This window comes from Vespula vulgaris, chromosome 4 (assembly GCF_905475345.1).
Source record: "Vespula vulgaris chromosome 4, iyVesVulg1.1, whole genome shotgun sequence".
In the NCBI taxonomy this organism is placed as follows: domain Eukaryota; kingdom Metazoa; phylum Arthropoda; class Insecta; order Hymenoptera; family Vespidae; genus Vespula; species Vespula vulgaris.
Genome location: NC_066589.1, coordinates 10,385,001 through 10,409,203, shown reverse-complemented (window position 1 = coordinate 10,409,203; position 24,203 = coordinate 10,385,001). Strand labels below are relative to the sequence as shown.

The following is a 24,203-nucleotide window of genomic DNA, read 5'->3' as shown; positions in this document are numbered from 1 at the left end:
TATGGAAACGTTAAAAATATGATATACGAAATTAAAAACTATCTAAACGGATATCTTGCTGCATCAAATCAAATTTCGATTTGATATCTGTAGAAATAAAGCTCGTAAACGTGAAAATATATTTGTAAGGAAAATGTTCGTGCGCCCGCGTACGATTATTTTTCATATAAATGTATATTATTTTCGATGTTAGTATGCGGAAAGTATTAATTTTGAAGATTCTGCTTTTAGAAAGAGAGAGAGATAGTAACCATCCGATTCGTTCAAAGCTCCGTTTTTGTTGACAGTCCATTACTCGTTGTTTTATGTTGGTTTACGCCAACGATAAATACAGGTATAATTTTTTAACGATTTTGACGAACGAGATCGCTTTAAAGATGAATATTCGAGTGAGAATACGATTCTTCCGAACTTTCGAATACGCGCTTCGCTTTGTTTGAAAAAACCGTGTCAAAAAATGATGTTTTCTCGACGATAATTCATGCATAAAAGTAAAGGATAAGGTTAATTTAAAAATTACATAGTTTAAATCGTCGTTATAACAAAGTCTCGTTGCTCACACGTAAGTTTGTCTGCTTTTGAATACATACAAGAGGCTCTTCGTAGAAAAAGAAAGATAACATTAGCATATACATAATAGCTTAAAGGTTCCTCTACCTATTGTTTCCGGCAAACAACGGAAGAAAAACCGGTCGAGCGTGATAAATTGTTGTTACCACGTGTGTATATATACGTCGTACGTGTATACAATTCGGAGAATTGGGGAAGTATTGTAGTGAAAAGTATTTGTAAATAAACAAGGGACGATCGGAGAGATCAACCTTGACACGACTTTCCCACATTCGTCCTTCTTATTAAGGCGTTAGTACGCAGTATTCGTTCCTCTAAGCATCTCTTTGGACGTGTTTTATCTAGGCAACGAACGCCTGTAACACGCTTGCATCGTGTAAGTATTATATTTCTTAAGTATTTCTCTTCTTAACTTAATTTACATTGATAATCCAGTTGATATTGGATATAGCTTCACTCAGAATGATAAAGATTATGCTAGTAATGAAATTCCAGTTGCAAGACATTCGTGGTAGACTGTCGCATATGCGCGTACATCACCCGTGCAATGAAATTCAAAGAGAGCGATGGAAAGACGATATTGTAATTGTTGAATTTCTTATCGATTTTTAATGTATAGATTATAAATAAAAATAAAAAAACTTTTATAATGAGGATTAATTTAAAACATACTAAATGCGCTCTGTGTAATATATTTAAATTTCATAAAAAAATGAATAGTTTATACACTTAATTATGATTGTGTATGCGATAAAAAGTAAAGATTAAAATATAATTAGTTTATGATATTCGTTTACCGCGCACATAAATTTCCAAGGATGTCTAGTTAACAATAGAAGATTTCGTAGTTCTAGGATGCAATTTATACGATTATGTAAAACTGAACCGTTTCGATTTTCAATAAATATTTATCAATGAATGAAATAAAAATCTTATGTATCAATCCTCCTTATTCCGATGATGTCGATTACTAATCATACGTCAACAATAAATGTTGAAAGAATCCACATTAAATTCATTAATATAAAATTAAAGAAATAAAGTTACAAGAATGCTATGAAAATAGAATGAATTTAAAATCCTTAGCTATTGAATATATATACAACACATTCAATAAAACATGCGTAATCAAAGGAAAGGACGAAAGAGAGTTTCGATAAAAGAACATTGCTTAAGTGAAAAATAAATGTACAAACTTAGAGAGAAGATGTCAATTCTGTTTAACTGAAATCAAATCCATCTTGTATATTTCTAAGTACATGCGTCACACTGTACTATTAACGATAACGAACGAAATCACTACGTATACGTCTTGAAAAGATAAACGTAGAATTAACTAAACATTCTCGTAAAGAATACAATGATAATAAATAACAATATTTGTCAACTATTGGTTTCAGTCATCGTCGAATGTCGAATATTATTTCTTATCATAAATAAGTAGACTAATGACGAAAATTGAGAATGTCATACTTCGTCATCGTTCATTCTATCATCGAAAATAATGATTATTTTTATGATTATATTAGGTTAAGGAACGCAGTAGAATATTGTATATATATATATGTATATGTATATGTATATATATATGTATATGTATATATATATGGATATGTATATATACATACACATATTTATACTTATATTCCGTATCATATCGCCGACTTGGCTTGCAAGTATTATACACTGATTTGAAGATATTATAAAAAGATATTGATAAGAATATAGCGATATAAATTATTAATACATTTATCTCCTTGATGTACGACATATTTAATTTTTTAATTTAAATAAAATTACATATTGTTTTTGATATAATGTATACAATCTAATATAATATATCCAGTAATGAAAATTATATGTCTATATGTGTATTTATAAAAGTATACATTAGATTTCAAAAAATGTAGTAGAAGACCAATTTTATGATAAAGAATATATTTTCTTTAAACAAAATAGTGTGGTTTCTTAACTATAATGCCATATTCTGCAACAGCAGGTGTCAAGTCTTCCATAGTAAGCATATAACGACGATCCTTTCCTTTTGTTTTTGTATTTTGATTAGCACCACGTGTTTTACAGTGTTGAAGGGCATCATTAGCAATTTCGGAAATAAACTTTTGAGCTGCTAGGGATACTAAACGTACTCTGTAATTCAACGTTAATTATAAATAGTCATTAGTTCTTTTGTATTGATATATTTACTTATACTTTATTGTTTAATAAAATTTTTATATTTACATTCTAGGATCGGTAGTATTAAAACCAGCAGTATGTAAGTAATGTTCGCTGATAGCATCAGGTACCTACAATAAATTATAATAAAGAAATAAAATTATATACGAGTAATAGAAATGATCAAAGTTTTATATACCGTTGGTGTATAATCTTCCAGTTGTAAAAGGAAATCGGAGAGTGGTTGACCAGCTGTTTTCGGTTCTTCATTTGTATACATTGGTGGAATATCCCTTTCAAAGTTTTCTGTCATGTTTCTTCAATATTACTAATTATTTGTTGTTACGACTCAAAATTGACAATAACGTTGTAAGATTTATTATTGATAATAATTACACTATTAACTGTAAATGTAAAATTTGTACATTTAAGTATATAAACGTCATTCATAAATGAGATATGCGCTATATATAATTTATAATAAAACTTACACCACAATGTTTAATTAAAATGTTATTATTGAAAAATGCATCGAATATCCTAAGATACGTTCTCTAAATCGTAACGATAGATCCGTAAATAAGGTTATGGACGATGTTCTTACCTATTAAGAATATTAGCTGCTCCTTGCGACCTCTGCAGGGCGCGTTTTGAGATAAGATAATTAACCGCTAAAGTTAAATGAAAGTGTTTCAAGACATTCACTCGTTCTATGCTATTGATATATTTTTTAGCTTTTTCTTAAGATTCCTTAATGTTAATTGTGTATATATAATTATAAAGAATCAAAGTGTGTGTATATATATATATATATATATTCGTATATTTATACATGTGAAGAATGTATGTTATATATATATATATATATGTATATGTATATATATAATCTATTTGATATTTATAATACGTAATTTTTTATGTCAAAATTAACATGGGATAATATAAAATATATATCTACACATATAAGTGTTTAACATGGTGTACAGCATGGCATGCAAGGTAAACAGGGTGGTGGACACGGCGGAGGACATGGTGGTGGACATGGTACACATGGAACACACGGATCACAAGGGCCACAAGGATCACAAGGGCCACAAGGACCGCAAGGTCCGCAAGGAACGCAAGGACCGCAAGGACCGCAAGGACCGCAAGGGACACAAGGACCACAAGGGGCGCAAGGACCACAAGGGACACAAGGACCACAAGGGGCGCAAGGACCACAAGGGGCGCAAGGACCACAAGGGGCGCAAGGACTGCAAGGAGCGTAAGGTACACATGGACCACAAGGATCACAAGGGCCACAGGGACCGCAAGGGCCACAGGGGCCGCAAGGACCACAGGGGCCGCAAGGGCCACAGGGGCCGCAAGGGCCACAGGGGCTGCAAGGGACACAAGGGCCACAAGGATCACAAGGTGGACAAGGTGGACAAGGTGAACATGGTGGACAAGGTGAACAAGGTGTATAACAAGGGGAAGGTGAGCAGCAAGTTATACATGGTGGGGGGCATACAGGTGATGGGCAAGCTGGTAAACATGGCTGTGGAGGACATTTTGTTGGATAAGCGTTATTGCAAACAAGTCTGCAATATGCCGCTAATGCAGATTCTCTTGCTTGATCTGCACAGTGAAACTTCTTAAGAGCTACATTTATATCCCCTAAATCTGTTAGCTTCAGAAGTGCACAAGTTCCAGGTCCACACACTGGATACAGTTTTGTCATACATTCAGGTCGGCCCATGCAATCCCACATCATGCATCTATCTTGTAAACCATTCCTCCTGATACATTCACATCGATGCATTATACTTGCACGAAGATCGAAGCTTTTACACCGTTTGACAGGTTCCTATTTAAAATTTGTATTACTTTTCTATTTTTTAAAATAATCATAGTCTTTTAACTTACGCAACATGGATCACAACAATTCATAACTGGACAATAAGTAGGTGGCGGACATGGTGGTTCATCCCACTCACATGGTTTTCTATAAGGAATAATTTATAAATATATTAAGTTTCTTTTAATTTATCATGTTTTTTTACTTTCTATCCATAGAGCTGACTAAACATTTTAGTTGTGCTAATAATTCACGTCTTCTGTCACAATTCGGATTTTTTCCATCGCAAGGCATGTTTGATTTAAATCATAAACATGTATACTTGAAATTTATCTATAAATTTTTTCTTTTTTTTTTTATCGTAAAAATTATCAAATTGTTTAAATATGCATTTTACTAAATTAATTTGCTTTGTGCAACATTGAATTTATAAGAATCCTAAATTACTCCATTAGTTTCTTATTTTGGAAGTAGTTGTCATAGCAATCGATTGTCATATTATATGTAACAACTGTATAAACTCTCAATATACATATTTCAAATTTGTTAAGTAATTTTTTGAAAATATTTTTTAAGCGACTAACAATTATGCATTTCATCAATTGGTATTTAATGAGTTAATAAAATTGCAAAAGAGAAAGGGTAATTAAGAAAAGTACAAAAAAAAAAGTACAAAAGAAAATTCAAGAAACATGAACTGCAATAAATTTTCCGCAACGTGTTCACCAACATGTCCAGTAAATCCTTGCTGTCTACCTACTTGCTCGCCTTGCCCGCCATGCGCACCTTGTCCGCCATGTTCACCTTGCCCACCATGTACACCTTGTCAACCATGTATGCCATGTGCACCTTGTTCACCGTGCGCACCATGTGCACCCTTTCCACCTTGTCCACCATGCGTGCCATGTGCACCTTGTCCACCGCCATGTCTACCATGTCCACCACCATGTAGGATTACAATATGCACACCACCCGTATCTTGTGGTCATTGTCCACCAAAATGTGTTCCTTATTGTCCTCCTCCATGTCCTCCAGCATGCCCACCAAGATGTCTTACAAGAGTAGCAACACGTCCCGTGAAATGGGCAGTAATGTTTTAAAACATGCTTTTATATTTAACGATTATGTTCTATATACTATATGTGTGCAAGAAATTGTAAAAGAATTATTAGTAAAAAATATGTATATTTTCTTTTTAACATGATCATTGTAACATCAATTGTAAGAACCATTAAATGTTAACGAATTTATAAACATTTCTATCGATCTGTAATAAAACACCATGCTCATTCAATTTTGATAAAAACGAAGTGAAATCTTGTATATTAATACCCCCGTTTACAGCTATTTCTTTCAGCTGCGATAATGAAAAATATTTTTGTACATTTGATTTGATTTCATTTTCTAGTAACCTTATAAACATTTTTACCTGTTAGAAACAATAATGACATGAATTAATGAATAATTTCAAGATTAAATATTTTTAATACTAAACATATAAATATATATTCAATATACTTTTCCCTCTGTAAGTTTGTTTCTGTATGGTAATTTCAATGTTGAATTTTCGAACATGTTCATCATTGTGTACTCCAATATTTCTACTACTTCTAGAGCATCCGATTCTGTAGCCTCAACACGTAATTCCAACTTTGCTCTGGCCTGCAAAGTTTAACGTTATTGTCATTTACTGCAGAAAGTTGTAAACGTAGTTTTGTAACGCGCAACGTATAATGACAAACCTCGGTTAGTCTGATCATTGCTTCTAATTGTCTATTATATATAGGTACCCCGCCAAATTCTACGTTCCTTGATCTGAGTTCTAAGTAATACTTTTGCAATACTTCTGCCGCCTTAACAGTTAGTTTTGGATAAACATATTGACGGGCATATAGGATATATTTTTTCAGTATAATTTGTGGTATGATATCTTTAGATTGTGTTAATGGAGACATTAATTTTTCTCTGAAATAAGTATAAATAGTTTGCTATAATATAAAATAACTTCCTGTAATAAACTAACTGTTTAAATTACCTTAAAGAATCATCTTGTGACATTGACTGTATTGATTTATCGTTACTTGGACTCTTGTCTGCCTTATTATTTGTACCAATATGGGACGACATGATATGTTTACATATTAAATGGTCGCGTTTCTATTACAAAATTAAATTATTATAAAATATTAATGTAACACTTAAGAAAGGAAATATTTTCTTATAAGTGTCAACACACTTTATCTGGATCATCCAAGAGTAAAAAGATTAAATCAAATCTAGAAAGAAGAGGTTGACTTATGTTTAAATTTTGTAAAATTGTCTTGCTTCTGTCGTATCTACCACCAATGTGATTCGCAGCTGCAAGAACCGATGTTCTAGAAGGAAGGGAACACAGTATCCCGGATTTAGCAACACTAACACTTTGCTGTTCCATAGATTCTAATAGAGCCTGTAAAATATATTACCTTTTTATACAATTCAAAGAAAAATTTAAAAAGTTTCTACGTTACATGAGTCTCTGATTTTACATTTATATACCTGATGTTGCACAGACATTTTATCAAATTCATCGATACAACAACAACCACCATCTGCTAATACTAAAGCACCAGGTTCTAGTGCAAAATCATTTGTCCCATTTTCTTTTGTGAGGGTAACGGTTAATCCTGAAGATGTACTTGAATTGCCACAGACATACACACCTTAAAATAAAAAAATATCTTTAGATATGTATTTTTAAATATTAATTTATATTCACCTTTGGCAGATACACGCGAACATGCCTGTAACATTTGAGATTTGCCAAGACCAGGATCTCCCACTATAAGAACATGTATATGATCACGTAAACCTTTATGTTTTGCATTTCCACCAAACAAACTTAACAGTAATCCAGCTTTAATCATTTCATGACCATATATACCTGGGCATAATGAATGTACTAGTAATGCAAAAATATTAGGCTTCTCATATATCTCCTGCAATATGATACGATTTAATTACAAACGGAACATGAAACAAAATATTAAATAGAGTAAAATACATTTAAATATGTGTGAACCTTAATTGCAAGATAATCTTTTATATTCATTTCGCTAGCAACAGTGTCTGTGTTTATGCACTTTTTCTCTGTATTTTTATCAGTATTATTGTTATTGACGTTCTTGTTGTTATGAACTATTGTAAAAGCTTCCATATAAAAAGAAAACGAAGCTGCAACATGTCCTTTAAACGTATTATCATCAATTCCTTGAACCTGAAAGTATAAAATTATTTTATATTATATATAATAAAAAAAGAAAAAAAGAATTTTTAATATCTATTGAACATGCATAAATGCTCACTTTAACGATCCCTGTAAGCATCAAATCATCTCCTGGCATACAAGTATCTACTAAATCATCCACAATTTTTACATCCAATATTCTAGGCATTCTACCTTTAGTTTCCTAAAAAAAAAAAAAAAAAAAAAAAAAAAAAAAAAAAAAAAAAAAAAAACGAAACAATACGAAATAAAATTTTTTATACGGTAACAGCTTTTAATATCATTATAAAAGTAAATAAAAAGTAATTATTGATGTATTGGGAAAAGGGAGATACCTGTTCGTTATTTATTATCTCCTGTATTCTAATCATTTGAAAAGAAATAGTTCTAACATAAGGCGAATTCAATACTGGTTGAAATGTTGATACACCACAAATCGTACACTTTTTAGGCACTATATAAAATCCCTCCGATTGTTTTTCTATTTTTTCTAAACCACATTTTGAACATACAAAGACAAACCATTGAGCAAGCTGCTTTGTTCGTCCAACTCTTACAACGCATCCTCTTGTATTTATTAATTTTCCTTGAGAAGAAAAGGGATAATATAAGAATATTGAATACATAAGGTGAGAATAATATATAGTTTTTATATAATACCATAGGAATTCACTTTAATATCTCGTAAACAAACGGTTTGTCCATAATTCAATATTCTTATTTTGACTGCAGGCAATAGATTTATTGAATTCAAAACACTTTTTAGATTTTCCTTTGGCACGGTATTTAAAATATTCTGAAAAGTTAAACGCTGACATTATATTAGTAGTATTATATAAATACATATAGTTTTTATCAAGAAAAATACACAAATTACATTCCCCAATACAAAATTTAGAAATATAATTTATATTAAATACACAATAATAAATTTAATTCCTCTTAAACAACATTTATATATGAATATACCTGATGAATTGCAAGTTTGATGCAATTTATTGTATATATCGGTTTTTCTTGTATATCACTTTTAAAGTTATTCCATTCATTTAGAAACGTATTGTCGTTAAAAAAATTATTAAAGTCAATTTTGAAAGTCATACCAGCCTCTAAATTTCCTAATGTAAGAAATGATGATATATCTGAATAATTTTTTAGGAATTGTTCAACAGCTTTAACTTTTCTTATAGTATCAGAAGAGTTTTTATATTCTGGAAAAAATATAATAATTAAATAGACGTTATTTATTTGTATCATATTAATGATAAAGTGATCTTCCTTTGATACCTTGCTCGTCAAAATATAATGTCCATCCATAGTACGAAATATTTGTATTTTCATGGATATATAAAGACGTATTATCTTTGGAAGGACTTCGTAACCGCTTTGCTGATGTTTCATTTGTATTTGTTATTGTTTCTATCATAATAACATAAATATTAATTAGTAGTAAAAATATGCAAGTGTATCTACATAAGTTACTTAAGAATGGATTGAGATATTATAATATTAATTTATACAGAAATAGAAAGCTCTTTACACCGTTATATCTTGTGTAGCAGGTAAAATATAAATATTAAAAATAGGGACACAGAAAAACTTAACATATATTTAAAACTTACTAGTTTGTTTGGTTGCTTTTCTTTTCATATACCAACGTTTTCTATATACATTATTTCTTTTGTCATCCATGTATGATATATGTACGTTGCAAAAATAAAAATCAAGAATATTTAGTATTGAAGTAACGAAAAACTTATCTATCCATCAATGTATCTATTAATGTATCGTTATAACAACTTTTCTTGATCATAATAAATTTTGTAGCGATATTCAAACAGTTCGATCACAAGATTCTCCCTCCGGTTACATGCGGCCATGTTACTGAAAAATAAGCGCGAAATTTTGTAATTATAATTTATGCGCTATTTTCTATACAATAATACTTCATAAAAGTATTATTGAGAGAAAAAATCTCGAGAGATATATTCTTAGAGATACTGAAATACTAAACTATCTCTTAATAATTAGTGAAAAAAAATGTAACCTGCAATAATCTGAAAATTTAAAAAAAAATTATATTTTTGCAACAATTTTACAGTATACAGAAATTGATAAAATTTACAAACAAAAATTAGGGAGTTTATAAATACAAAAAAAAAAAAAAATAAAGACATTGGTATATAGTTTCTAAAACAATTAATACGAACATATATAATGCGTGTGTATGTGTATGTGTGTATGGGAATGCGTATATATATCAGAAAAAAGATGTCAATTTATTTTTAAGAATTTGTTTTAGATGTACAATCAAACTGTATGATAAAAACTTTTTCTACTTTCCCGAGAGTATGCGTGTAAACGATGGATAAGTGTTTAAATTTATGTATGAATATTGTATATGAAGTATTGTGTGTAAAATACAGCCCACTTACAATCAAACAAATGATATCAAGGAGGATTATTACCAGGTACGCACAACGTTATGTAAAAAGGTTAGAAGTATGAAACGTATTGTAAATTAAACAATCTTACGATACAGATTATTACGAGAATTGGATGAATATTAATTCTAATCTCTACTTATCTAATGTAATTGATAATAAAAAATGTAAGTGACATATAGAGTGAAATAGAATATTTTTAATACAATATAATAATATTTTGCTTTTCATACGTGTTACATCTTAATTAGTAGAAATAAAAATACTGCTTTACTAATTGTAAGTACTAATAGATCGGCAGGTGATACGTTTTGTTAATCTTTTAGAGACAAGAATTATGAAACAAGTTAATACAAGAAACTGAGATAGTCCTGAGAGACCGCAAAAAGATAAAAGAGAGAATGAATCTTTTCGAAATATTTCTTAGGAAAGGTATACATTGTTATCTGCATGAAATAAATATTGCAAATCCATATTATGTGTTCGTTTGTACATTGATTATTTTCACTATTTTTGCAGATAGGATTATAGTATATACTTGTGTAAGGTTACCTTCTGTCGGTAAAAAGAAGAGCTATTAAACAATTGTTGGTGATGTTTTCTAATAATTATCCATATTTTATTTAAACTTTACCTACCGACGATAATACATATATAGTAATATAAAGTATAATAAATAATATATTAAGTATGACTAAATAATCCAGTATGTGATGTTATTTAAAATGTTATTTAGATTAAACAATTAGAACGTTAATAACGCATTGGATATTTTAGATTTATGTAATATATTAAATATTGCTATCTATATTTACATTATTCTTAATACTTTAACATTCTTAATACTTCTTATTTTGTTTTCTAGAAAGGAAATGGAAAACAAAATAATTTTGGAAAAAACCTATTTTTTTTTTTTACAATGCAATGTATATTATTGCTGAACATATATACAACGGTATATTTACATTGTCATTACAAAAGTTGTGAGAACATAACAGTAAGCTAGATTATGTTTCAATTTACATACCTACCTCCGCACAACACTCATACACGTTTCGTTACTTAAAAGAAAAAAAGAAAAAAGAAAAACAAATCTCATTCATACACTTTGACATTCGATAGATCTAATTTTAGATATATGCATATGATCGTACGCATGATTTATGCAATAAAAGGCACCCGATTTTTATTTTGAAATAATTAACAATAATTAATAATTAACATTATTTTTTAAGCAATTTTACTATTGATTATAAATTCTTTTGCAAAAAAATGCAATAGGAGTGCAAAAGATAAATGTCATAAGATTACAAAATTTCTGTTATTTAACGAATTTGTTTCCATCGTACGAGGTTACAATAATAAATTATCCAATTTTCAATTCAAGATAATCGTCATTAAAAAATGGAATGGTTTATACTAAGTAACTCTATAATATAGTCATATTCGATAAGATTATTCTCTTACATACAATATCCATTCGAATGAGTGATATACTAAGAAACATAAATAAGTCTAATTACATGAAATAGTTGCATTGATATTTTCTCATACATATGTAAATAAATGTACATTCTCGGAAGAAAAAATGAAAAAGACATTGTTTTATTCAACAATAGTTTGTGTGAAGTCTTTTAAACTGTGTTATATCATTTAAATGAATTCTTTCAATTGAAATGCCATCGATATTCGATGTATTAAAAAATATTTCTCGCATTCGTTGCAGTTTATTTTGTGTGGGTGTGTGAAAGTGAGAGAGAGAGAGAGAGAGAGAGAGAGAGAGAGAGAGAGAGAGAGAGAGAGAGAGAGAGAGAGAAATTTGGATCGGTACGTTGCGTTAGGATCGGGGATTGTTTCTTACTTATGATTATAAAAAATGATGGGAAAACATAGGTATCATTGTTTGCTTACGTTTAAACACGACTCATCGTCATGTTTTTGTTGAAACAACAGTGCGAAAGCGATATTATCGCATTTTTTAATAAAAAAGCACTGAAAACGTTAAACAAGTTGACGATCTTCCGGATGCAGGACCGAACGACGATCCTGCGAATTTCATTCGCTATAGAAAGGATTGTTCTTTCGAAAAAGAGAGTAAAAATGATTAATGACAGCCGCAACTCTTTACAACCATATTCTTATACTTCTTTAGAATAACGTTGCTTTCATCGAGAAAATATAAGACGGAAATGGCAGAAAGTTTTGTAGGCGCGCAACAGGGCTTTGGTACTTTACCGGGACTCACGAGATGCACCAACGTTTGTACGATCGCATGATTGGTAGCGTTCATATGAGCGTTCAAGGGAAAATTGCATTCACCGCTGCAATAATATGCGTCGTACCCGTCCGGTGCTATGATCCAGTCCTATAAAATCAGTATTCATTATTCATCGATAAATAACAACAAGTTCTGACAAAGACCGAATCGATAAATAGAAGAGGTTTCTGCATAAAATAATCTTAAGCGATTCTTCATCATTTACCTGCCATTGAAGATCCCTGAAGCTGACGTAGAGCGTTTGGATCTTGCAAGTTCTTGAGTTGTATTGCGAACCAGGATCTGCAATATTTATTTCGAAGATGTTAAATATCGTGTAATCTAATATATATATCTAAGATTTTTTTCGTTTAATATGTAAGTACGAATCGAAGAACGATAGTTACCAGTATAAGGATTATTTCGATAATCCAAGCTAGACGATTCGCTTTTCTTTCTTCTCCTGGCATCACGTTTTTGTCTCACTTTCGATTCTCTGATGCCAGAGCTTTTGAAATAACCCACCATGAAGGGTAGCTTGTCCGGATCACCTTTGAACCCAACGATGCCAATATCTTCTGGCCTCATCTCGTGCACTGCGACAAAAAATATAGCTATATATATTAAAACTTCACTACTTTGCTAAAATTTCTTCCATTTTATGAATAAAGAAAAGAAAAAATCTTTTCTTAACATCGATATATCGAACGTATTCCATTGCTATTATTTAAACGGACCGTTTCAATTTTATTTCGACGATGTCTTTAGAAACGCTCGTTTGGTTCCATAAAAGGAAAGCTTGTGAGTAGATACATACATACGACGAATACATTTGAACGTATGTTTATTAGAATGGGTCTGCCTTCTGAGATTATTAATAGCCAACCTTCATGAATATTAACCATTTAAGAATCTCGAGCCTAACTCATGCAGTCTGATACCTATCGAGCCGTTCACTTCGACGATATAGATTACAGTTCGCGGTTTCCCAACATGTTAGCCCTGCAATTAAGGCAACGTAGCGTTGCCACGTAGTATATCTTAATTATGTGATATATATATATATATATATATATATATATATATATATATATATATAGTATGTGCTAGGTACGCGCGAGCTCGCATCAATGATCGAGCTAGACATCGATTACCTACCGTTTATGTTTCTATCATTGTTGATGATTTTCAATAATGACAGCGAGTAACGATCGAAAGGAAATTGGACTCTTGGGAGATATATATCGAAATGTAGCAACGGAGGACGGAAGATCTATCTATTGATACTGTGCATGAACGTTTGCAATGACTTCGCCATTGAATGCAAAAGAAACTTGATTGTGGAACGACCTTCCACATTGCATTACCGATAATTGAATAAGAATGATCAGCAAACCGAGCATCGTTTCACAGTAAATATTCAGCGGCGGTTTATTTCCTCGAAGCAATTTATCAGTCCTTATTACACTAGTCGTGTCACGATCAATGCGTATAACTCTGTCTTATGATTTATTTAACGGGTTCGTTCATAAAAAGAACGCTTTGTCGCTATTTTTAACCGGAATCACTAACAGTTTCATAAACATGCAAGATAATTTCCTTGTTGCTCCGGCACTTACTCCACACAATTTGTCTAATTTATACGAAAGTGTATGAAATTATACATAATTTTCCTTGTTCTTGTAAATGACCTGAACAATATACGATACACACCGTACGAATATGTAAGGCATAGAGTGACACATATGTAACTTATGTACATGTGTCACTCTATTTCAACTTTCTCTATCAGAATGCATATAAAGAATGTCTTTACCGTGCAGACCAAATATTTGTTTACCCCATCCATAGATCGCTGATGTATCTAGGTATCTATAAGCAACATTCGAATGAAGTTCGTTCGCACATCGAGTTTACAATTTTTCACGTATGCGAATTATGCGAATGTATCCAAAGTTATGCACAAACATAGACCGATTCCATTGCTCGATCACTATCTTATCTCGAGTATATCGCATATGTGAAATTGTGAAATTTTGTAATTATACAAACCTATGCAAAGATCGAATACACATTTAGACAGTTTCATTCTATTCGTACGACAAACTTTCGTAAAATTCGAAACACACATTTCGTCGGATTCGTTGAGCGTAGGAATCTTCCCTTCTCTTCTTCTTCTTTTATCTTTCTTTTTCCACTTCTTCTTTCTTTTCTTCTTCTTTTTCTTCTTCTTCTTCGACTCTCCCGTTGGCCACGAAGAGAAGGAAAAGAATAAAAAGAGAAAAGGCACCATTGCCTCGAGGCGCGGACCGGCGAAAGAGATTACACCGGTGACTCTCCGGGCAGGCATTGCTCGGTGTGTATGCAAATGATCCTTCTTACGGGCTCTCGGCCGCGCGGAGAAGTTCGAGAAAGCTAGTAAATTGGTCCGCAGGAACGCGCATTTGCCGTGATTGCAACGGTCACCTGCCACTGTGATCGCGACGAATGCATGCCGTTACAGAACGATGGCTTCAGAGTTACGTTCGAACGAGTCCCACACGCATGCATGTACGTATTTCTTATTTCCAATAAACGGTTATACTAATTCATTCGCAATTAACGGTATCTATCCGAACGTTGAAACGTCTTTGAAATCTATAACATTGTAGGTTCTTCAACCAGAAATCCAAGAAAATGACAATCTAAAGATTACGACGAATACATATGTCACGCGTATCGAACGATCGCGTTTATATGCCGACATCGTGCACGAAAAATGCGTACGTCATGGAATGCGGTGATTATAAGACATCTGTTGCTGCTACTGCACTCTGTTCCACTTTACGAAGTCGATCAAAGCTCCTCTCACTTCCTACTACATCGAAAAAAAACTCTTCTCTCCCAACTGTGAAAAGTGCTTCTTAGAAATGTTAACTAGAATTCTATTAGAAAACGCATACATGTCCTTAAAATGTTGGGAACAAAAGAAATTCTTGATTTTTATCTTTCGAGATTCAAGAATAAAACGATCCTTAAATTATGTATCAACTAACTGTACTAACAATAATGTATCAACAAACTCTTGTATTCTTGTAATTTTCATTCTAATCAATACTATTCACGAGTCCTAACTAACAACGTTTATTTGGTTTCGTTGAACCAACATACATTACATTAAAATGTATGTTATGTAGCGTTATTAGTATAAGACCCGTTATGTATCTCGGAATCTAAGATCCCATCCCTAATACTATTCGTATCAACCTAATGATAAATCCAAAAAAGGACAATAAAAGTATTGCCATTGGGTATACAATTTAAAATATCAAAAGATCTTTACACATGTTCGTAGTATCATTAGACGAAAGCGTATCACGCGCTGCGTCGTTAACTTTCCGAGGTGTTGCAAGTCGAGTACGCGTAGGCGTAACGTGGAAAAGAAGCATACATACGATTCTTTATGTGTGATAGCATCGCCTGACTGCACTTTCTAAAAAGTTTCATTTTTTGTAAGAAGAAAAAATCTCTTTCGCGGAGACCAGAAGGAGTCACTTGATGAACAAGATCAAACAAATGAGGAAAATTGACAACCCTTTGGTTGAGAATCATCGAAAAAGAGACAGAGGCAGACACAGAGTAAGAGACAGACACACAGAGAGAGAGAGAGAGAGAGAGAGAGAGAGAGAGAGAGAGAGAGAGAGAGAGAGAGTAGAAACGCGTACATGAATATTCGTAGGTAAATACGTGTTGCAAGAGGAACGCGCCTCTCCATGAAGATAAAAAAAGAAGGATATATTGTGGTATCTCTTTCTCCCTCTCTCTCTTTCTCTCGCTCTCTCTTCTCTTCTCTCCTCTCCTCACGAAGCTCGCACGTACGCGTACACGTACACACGAACGTAGGTATCTCTTTTAATCCGTACGTACAGAAAAGATGTCTGTATGAAAGTGTGTACCTCCGATCTTGTGTTTTATATTGAATGATCAAAGGTAAACCGGTTGTACTGAGAACGAGAGAAGTGGAAGACGGTGTGCACGTGTGCGCGTATCAGAGAGAGAGAGAGAGAGAGAGAGAGAGAGAGAGAGAGAGAGAGAGAGACTAGTGACAGGGTATGGGAAGAAAGAAACAAGCAACAAAATGATCTAGGCGCGGCAAACAACAAACTCTACGCACACGCGACGTTCAGATGGTTTCAGCTACTTTCCTTGAACATACCGCATTTATATATTCTCGAAGTTATACCACCAAGTTCCAATCGTGTGCTGCCAATAAAAGGGTCATAATTAATGTTATCTTCTATTATCATTTTTTAAATAGATCAATCTCTCGACAAAATGTTCTAATCAATTCGCTAATGAATATTCAATTGATTAGATTCTTATCTTCAAGGCCAAACTAATCGAATTCTAATATGATTGAATAAATTTAATATTCAATTATTTCAATTATTGATATGATTCGATTCACGAAATTATTCGTGAATGAGTCAAGCCTCGCGACTATTAAAATGTAATAGGGAGATCGCTTTTTATTTCTAATACTCTCTATGATCTTCATTTGAAATTCAGTGACAAAATAAAATTTCATGGTCGAAGTTATCGTATCATCTAGATATCTATCTTTCTCTTTCCTTTTGTAAATAAATTTAAATTATTTACAAAATCATGTTGATGCATTGTATTTGCGCGAATGACGAAAAAAGGAAGCAATGTGTCTTTTTTAAATATTTTCTTAAATCAAGGACTTTTATTACATGTCACTGAAGAAGTCAATAAGAACTTCTTTCTCAATCGATTCTGGTTATTTTCGAAAATGATACGAAAAAGTATGACTATTCGAGTAATTACCGGTAGATCTTAGCAGTTACGCATGAGAGAAATGAGAGAAGGAGAAGATAGGGAAAGAGAGAGAGGAGGGAGGGAGCGAGAGGGAGGGAGAGGAAAGGGGTGGGGAGTGAGAGAAAAGAGAGAGAGAGAGACTCTTTCCAGAATGGAAGTGAGAGCTTGTAACAGGTGTATATCTATACGCGTCTATAGCATACAGTCTTCTTCGAGTCAGGTGTATAAGAACGATCCGGAATTCACCGCGTCGAACTTCTGACCCCGAAGTGTTTATTAGCCATGAGCTGTTGCTCAATGCATGCTGTAAGCACGCGCATCCGTGCATGTGTTCGAGCATATTCATACTTAAGCACGCGTGAACTTCGCATTACGGCAATTTACATGTAACCACGTGGGCTTATCCCCCCATCGTTTTCGTAGGTAATATCGTTTCTTCTAACGAGAAACCTTCGTCTTTGCAATCTATAGGAGCAATTTTTTTAACGTTTTCATTTTTGTTACGACATTGTCTTTCGTGCCTGCGATCCGAAAACTCATTTGTCGTACAAATACAATAAAAACGGTCGATCGATTATGCCTCCAAGAATAATTGAGCTGATAATAAAAGTAATTGCACACTCACCAGAACGATCGGCAGGATGAACCGAAAGGTACAATCCTCTATTTCCATTGGGGTTATTCACCCAATGTGAAAGAGGTTCGCTGACGTTTAATGTCAACCATCCTTCTCTTCCTATTGTCGTGTTTATCGCATCAACATACTGTAATTCCCGTGACCTAAAAATACATAATATTATATTAATAAATTAAAGTATAAAGCTATATAGTCGATCGTCCGTTGTCTTTAACAAACCACCAATGCAAGATCTGCCTTGTCATCGACTACAAAGAAGCACGCTTTGCGTCGTATTTAGATCCTTGAAGAGATAATTAACGTGCCTACGCATAATTAGAAAGAGAGATAGATAGAGAGTGAGAAAGAGAATGAGAGAAAGACGAACAGATAGACAGAGACAGAGAGAAACATGCGTTACTCATAATCTAACAATAAGTGCGTGTCAAATCGCACCGATACGTAGAAAAATCTGCTTATCGTTATAGCATCGTCAATCGAATAATGTCGTATGCGAGAAGGAAACATTTCTAGTTTTTCTCGTTGAAACGAACGCCATCGGACGAGTTGACATAATAATTTTTTCGTACGTAGTAGGACTATCAGTATGTATATATCAACAATGAATTATCTCGTCACGTTCGTTTCTTCCCACGATAATTATTGCATTTCAAATAACATTCCTCTAGCGCGTGAGCGTAAATCGATCGGATCTATCGATTGAAAAGCATTAGATTCTTACGTAAATGAGTTTGCATCGTCTCGCATACCTAGCTCATTCACTCGTTGCGATCATCATATCTGTAATATCATCATTTGGCAAATTGTTGAAATGAGAAAATCAAAAGTTGAAATTAATGTAAATTACTTCGCATCGGTGTATGCTTGGCCGCTTCACGAAGCATAATGAATCATGCGGAGAAAAAGATCGTGGGAACGTCGACTCTCGAAGTAGGTAGACCTGCCGATTACATATATATTATATTTTATATATATAAAATATTATATATATGTACATATATGTATATATATATATATATATATGGATATACATACATACATACATTTGTGTGTATATATATATATATATATATATATATATATATATATATATATATATATATATATATATATATATACTTATATACGGCAGCTCACGAATTTTTTTTACAAACACTTGTCGAAGAGTGGCAGAAAGGAGCACGTGGTTGCGTCTTGTATCTGACAGAACATTTATAGAAACCTGAGCGTACATAAGAAAGCTGAGTCGCCAAGTTGTCTCGAAAGAAGCTTCAAGTAGATGAAGGAAAAGAAATAGGAAGAAAAGGATGCGTGACGCATCGAGGGAAACGAAGAAGGAGAGGAAAGAGTAGGAGGTGGAGGTGGAGACAGAGGAACTGCGTGCGTCTAACTGCGTAGGCACAGCAAGTAACTCGCATTCTTAACTCCTTGCCCGGAGTCCGTCGTCTCCACGGCTAATTTACCTCAATTTACGGAATAGCGTTTCCTGTCGGGGCCTGTATATCGGTCAGGTCGTAGTACCAAAGTCTGCGGAGGTACCAGTGACGGACAGTGACGGGCTTAGACACGCCGTCGCCATTCTCGCTGGAAGCTCGACCTTCCTCTCGGAAGGACCGAATTAATCGACCGACCGCTCGCTCTCCCCCGATCTTCCATGCGCTAAATGCTCGTTCTTCTTCGTCGCGCGCGTACCCTGCCATATCAGATTTTATTCCTCCTCGATCTCCCTACCATCCGTATCGTCCTTGCCGAGATCCTTACATCGAGAAAGCTGGAAATGGCCCGTTTAATAAGGAAAGACGTGCGATCTTTCGTATTTCAAAAATAACAGCCATCTATCGTCATCACTGTGGCATACCTTCGACGCAGCGTTGGATATGAATCAGACAACCAGAAAGATGGAAGAAAAGGAAAGAGAAAGAGATGGATGGGTTCTCGACGTTTTCTCACAGGTAGAACAAAAATACCTGACATTTTTTCGCTGACTTGAAGACGGCCTAATTAGGACTACGATGACGATGTCAAAAACCACCAATATTCCCTTTACTCAAACGAAATTAGTCTTGCTTTTCTCTTCGAGATCAATTATCTCTCTAGATGAAACTATGAGAGTGATAGAAAAGACAGATTCAGAAAAAAACAAATTACAAAGAACGATAGAGAGGGGGAGGGGGGGAGAAAGAGAGACAGACAAACAGACAGACAGAAAGAGTGAGAAAATAAAAAAAAGATAAAGATAAAACGCTTCTTCTCTCGATTTCTTTAACATTTGAGATATGAATAACCAAGAAATGCAGCTTCCGTTCATAAACGACAAGATAAGTTGCGACTTATAACCTGTAAAGAAGAAACTTTTAATTCGCCACCCTTCGTCGTATTAATTTCGAGAGTCCACGTGGTAGATGGAGATTTTTATATATATATATATATATATATATATATATATATATATATATATAGAGAGAGAGAGAGAGAGAGAGAGAGAGACATAAAACTCAACATAAAAGTGCTCCATCTTAAGGCTTACCCATCTTCACTTCTTAGAACTCGATATGCCGTGATCATGTAAGATCCACGATTTCTTCGACTTTTCACGTCTATGCTTCGATAAAGCCTTAATTCAGCTCCTATTATGTGTTCTCCAGGTGGAACATCCGAGACGTCGAACCAAAGTCTTTTTCCACGCTCGTGCCTCACTCCAGGAACGTGATGATCTGCGAATTGAGAAAAGCACTTTCATTAAGTCGTTTCAACAGCGGTCATCGCATGGAACGTAAATTTACGATGGGTTCGTTTAGAGGCAATTAGTCTCCACTCCTTATCTACTAAACTATGGAAGCTTCTGTCCTTACAGATAAGCGGACAGCTAAAGGCAGGTCATTTACGAACGTAATAAAAATTCTCTTAGAAAGTATCTGTTCCAACGTTTCTCGATGAGTCACGTTAAGTCAACAAAGTCACGTCAAAAGAATTGAATCTTCCACAAAATTCCGCTCGAATGGAAGAATCTTGATATGTGGGTCACTTTTCTTTTTTGAATATACCGACAAAGCCTATTTTAAAGAGGAAGGCTTGTTTTGGAGATCGATAAGGGTAATTCTCGTAAACGAGAATCTCCAGAACGAGCCGTAGACAATTCGCAGCGTGAAATCGTCCTTTTTTTACCGTCAAAGCGGCTACAGTTAGAGACTATCTTACCCTTCGAGTTAAAAAAGAAGAAGGGTCATGGAAGAGGAGGAACGAAGAGAAGAAAACGAAAAAGGAAAGAGAAGAGAGAAGGGACGAACGTACTCTTTCCCATTCGCTTTCTTTCTCTAACGGCTCAGAGGCCACAGAGGAGGCTTAAGTAATGCCTAATGTTTCTCTGATCGGAGGCGAGGAGGAGGAAGAAAACGAAGGAGAGCCGTAGAGGTGGGCCTTAAGAGAGGCGGGGAGCAGACGAGGGCATAAAAATTTGTTTTGTTTTTCTTGGACGGTCGCATTCCAACGGCACCTGATTGCCGCGAGCGAGGCTGGACCCCTGGCACTCGGGGTGGTCCCGAATAGCTCGAGTCCATTCTGGACCGCTCCACGCCAAGAGTGGACTTTTCTTTTTTACCCCCTCCGTACCCGCCCGTTCCACTCTACTCCATCCCACTTGGACTCCTCCACCCTCCCACAGCTTCATCCGACCTCTCTTACATTCAAACGCATCATAGTCCGACAACTGGCTACGAGGAAGTAGTCGTACAAGAAAGAGTATATGCATTCTCTTCTTCTTCGTTATCTTTCTTACCAACTATCTACTCCCTTACGTACCTTCTACATACCTATCATGTATCTTCTCTTTATTTTTCTCAACACTCTTTTACAATAAGTAATTTTTCACACTTACCAACGAATCACTTAATTCTTCTATTAAGTTATATTTGACATTATTTAAAGACATTATTCGTACTTCTTTAAAAAAAAAAAAAAAAAAAAAATTAAACCTCGTAAAGGCTGATCCAAGTCATTAATCCTATCGTAAAGTCACAATCACTTTGCATTCGCCACTTTTCGACCTCGGCAAGAAACCGGACGGCTCATCTATCTATTCCTTCTAGATTCTCTCTTCGTTTTTGCCAAATACTTCTCTCTCTCTTCCTCTCCCTCCTCCCCCTCCCCCTGCCCCCTCTCTCGTCTTTCCGACAAGAGAGAGCCGCCCTTGGTAAAAGACAGATAGTTGAGAGAATGAGAGATGAAGAGAGGGGAAAGAGAACGGTCTTGGAAAGAGAGGAGCAAAAGAACCATCCGGGATGAACATGGGCACCCAAGTTGAGACATTTTTACCTGCCCGCGGCTTCGCGTGGGGAAAGAGAGATATTGACTCGTCTTCCCAATGGGGATACCCATGACCAAAGGAAAGAGAACAAGTAAAAGGAAGAAAGAGAAAGGCGATGGAGAAACTTTAGATAATATATTGTAAAGATGCGCACGTGTATCAAGATGTTTTTATATCTATTTTATTAGCAATCCGAAGCGTTTTTTTTTTCGTTCTTTCGAATCAATCGATCAAAGAAATTATTTAATAACTATCGGTGTGATATTCTTGATGATATTTTAAAAAGTAGAGATCGTACGGCCTTGCGTCGGCATGGTACCTAAATATCGATGACTATGCTTACAAATCTCCGAAGGACTTTGAGATGTATGGATTTATTCGGACACAGCTTATAAGTCGCACGGTTTAAACTGAAAAGATGGAGAATCGAGAGAGGAGGAATTTCCATATATTGATCTTCGCGAATATTTCTAAAGATAACAATTGACACGCATAATCGAGTACGATCTTGACGATACTAATCTTTGAATTAAGAGAACGTTGTTTTTACATTTTCAACTGTTGCTTTCTAATTATAAACAGGTGTGTGTGTGTGTGTACGCGAGCGCGTGTGTGCGTATGCGTGAATACACACACTCATCTATTTATAATATATATTCTAATTATTATTAGCATACAAGTGCAGCAGCAGAAAGAAAAAAGAAAGACAGAAGGCACATATGTAAGGGAGAACAGGGTAATCAATTAAAACGGACTGGTAGTCGTATAACGTAATAACGCGATTTAATTTATGTACGTTTTTATCGGACGCTCTGAGTTCCCAGTATTGGGTTGGGTACATATGTCGAATAAGTTATGGTTATAGCCTTATGGGTATCAATTTATATGCATGCCGCATATCACGTCGAAAAGCCTAGAACGTTTCTCAACGCGAGCCACGGTAGAGACGGCAACGTCAGGGAGATAGAGAGAGCGCGCGCGCGCGCGCGCGCGAGAGAGAGAGAGAGAGAGAGAGAGAGAGCACATGGACGAAGAAGAAGTTTCCGAGAAGTCCAACCGTGCTTCTTTGCGAAGGATACCAAGTTCCACACTAGAAACTGACCTCTCACGTTCGACCACGTAAGCCTGATCACAAAACCAAGATCGAATTCCTCGTCGATGTCGTTCTTGGACGACCAATCGTGCAGACTTCCTCTTCCTTTCTTCATGGAAGGAGAAACGTTGCATTCCTCGGTTCGGATACATCTTGGTTGCCAATTTGAGTTCGTTCTATCGCGACTTCGGTATCTCATCTTTCAACACAAGAGATTAAGAGAAATCGATGTACATTCTCTTATCGATTTTCAAACTTTTCTTTTCTTCTCTTCCTAAGGTCGATAATAAAAGATATATCCCGTTTTAATCAAACGTCGAATTCGAGCATGGATCTTTTATGATAGATCCATTTACGAAAAAAGATCTTTGTAATCGCAAGTCTGCTTTGTAAGATATTTGTATAGATATCTTTACACATGGTCTAGACGACTGCTTGGAAATTAGTCGCTCGTAAAGTGGTACGATAAAGCAAGAATCTTACGATTAGCAAATAGAAAGTATCGTGAGAGGAGGAGTTTTATACATTTGTATGCGTCAAAATGGAAGAAAGTTGTCGAGACATTTCGGCTTTCTGCTTCTGCTTCGTGTTACAAGTATTGCCAAAATAACTGTTAAATGTGAGAAAGGGTATGTATATGTAAACGCGACGAATGTTGACGATCGTTGATGAAATGATCAATTTGTGATACGAATTTCGATCTCATTAAATTAACAAACTCTATGAAATAAAACGATTGCATGAAGATGTATTAGATCTTCGCAACTAGAACTCGTTACTTCTCGGTGTGTTTCTACGAGGACA

At 34.5% G+C, this 24,203-nt stretch overlaps 4 protein-coding genes and 2 long non-coding RNA genes across 10 annotated transcripts in view; 2 read left to right on the top strand and 4 right to left on the bottom strand.

Moving 5' to 3' along the window:
- The first annotated feature begins 14 nt into the window (after positions 1-14).
- LOC127063565 (uncharacterized) lies at positions 15-1,494 on the top strand. 2 transcript variants are annotated; one of them, XR_007781414.1, is made up of 3 exons: positions 15-562; positions 641-946; positions 1,066-1,494. It is a non-coding gene; the product is annotated as an uncharacterized LOC127063565 (long non-coding RNA). The 2 variants fall into 2 exon arrangements; XR_007781413.1 differs by having other exon boundaries at positions 15-946.
- An 824-nt stretch (positions 1,495-2,318) lies between these two features.
- On the bottom strand, positions 2,319-3,384 carry LOC127063559 (transcription initiation factor TFIID subunit 10-like). Its single transcript, XM_050993512.1, has 4 exons — positions 3,237-3,384; positions 2,945-3,149; positions 2,812-2,876; positions 2,319-2,718 (listed from the first exon to the last, which is right to left on the bottom strand). Exons 2-4 carry the CDS (start codon positions 3,056-3,058, stop codon positions 2,517-2,519), a joined length of 381 nt encoding a protein of 126 aa, XP_050849469.1. The 5' UTR covers positions 3,059-3,149; positions 3,237-3,384; the 3' UTR covers positions 2,319-2,516.
- A 268-nt stretch (positions 3,385-3,652) lies between these two features.
- LOC127063542 (DBF4-type zinc finger-containing protein 2 homolog) lies at positions 3,653-5,530 on the bottom strand. 3 transcript variants are annotated; one of them, XM_050993487.1, is made up of 3 exons: positions 5,343-5,530; positions 4,651-4,729; positions 3,653-4,591 (listed from the first exon to the last, which is right to left on the bottom strand). In XM_050993487.1, the coding sequence occupies exons 1-3, from the start codon at positions 5,528-5,530 to the stop codon at positions 3,716-3,718; spliced, it is 1,143 nt and encodes a 380-aa protein (XP_050849444.1). In that variant the 3' UTR covers positions 3,653-3,715. The 3 variants fall into 3 exon arrangements, with proteins under 3 accessions (XP_050849444.1, XP_050849445.1, XP_050849447.1); XM_050993488.1 differs by lacking the exon at positions 5,343-5,530 and adding an exon at positions 4,788-4,878; XM_050993490.1 differs by lacking the exon at positions 4,651-4,729 and having other exon boundaries at positions 5,369-5,530.
- A 217-nt stretch (positions 5,531-5,747) lies between these two features.
- Positions 5,748-9,612, bottom strand: LOC127063524 (DNA helicase MCM8-like). Of its 2 annotated transcripts, XM_050993449.1 has the most exons (15): positions 9,470-9,612; positions 9,135-9,266; positions 8,817-9,058; positions 8,508-8,643; positions 8,183-8,433; positions 7,927-8,031; positions 7,644-7,838; positions 7,506-7,560; positions 7,341-7,403; positions 7,121-7,284; positions 6,819-7,031; positions 6,618-6,739; positions 6,325-6,547; positions 6,101-6,244; positions 5,748-6,011 (listed from the first exon to the last, which is right to left on the bottom strand). In XM_050993449.1, exons 1-15 carry the CDS (start codon positions 9,537-9,539, stop codon positions 5,814-5,816), a joined length of 2,313 nt encoding a protein of 770 aa, XP_050849406.1. In that variant the 5' UTR covers positions 9,540-9,612; the 3' UTR covers positions 5,748-5,813. The 2 variants fall into 2 exon arrangements, with proteins under 2 accessions (XP_050849406.1, XP_050849405.1); XM_050993448.1 differs by having other exon boundaries at positions 7,341-7,560.
- LOC127063563 (protein 60A-like) overlaps positions 9,470-24,203 on the bottom strand; it is a 19,610-nt gene continuing 4,876 nt past the window's right edge. The window contains exons 3-8 of the mRNA XM_050993518.1: positions 20,531-20,717; positions 17,992-18,146; positions 12,956-13,144; positions 12,775-12,851; positions 10,283-12,656; positions 9,470-9,731 (exon numbers count right to left, since the gene is read on the bottom strand). Coding sequence (XP_050849475.1) covers positions 12,396-12,656; positions 12,775-12,851; positions 12,956-13,144; positions 17,992-18,146; positions 20,531-20,717 — 869 coding nt within the window. The 3' untranslated portion in view covers positions 9,470-9,731; positions 10,283-12,395. The remainder of the gene's footprint in view (positions 9,732-10,282; positions 12,657-12,774; positions 12,852-12,955; positions 13,145-17,991; positions 18,147-20,530; positions 20,718-24,203) is intronic.
- Positions 10,082-10,925, top strand: LOC127063566 (uncharacterized). Its single transcript, XR_007781415.1, has 3 exons — positions 10,082-10,318; positions 10,618-10,723; positions 10,811-10,925. It is a non-coding gene; the product is annotated as an uncharacterized LOC127063566 (long non-coding RNA).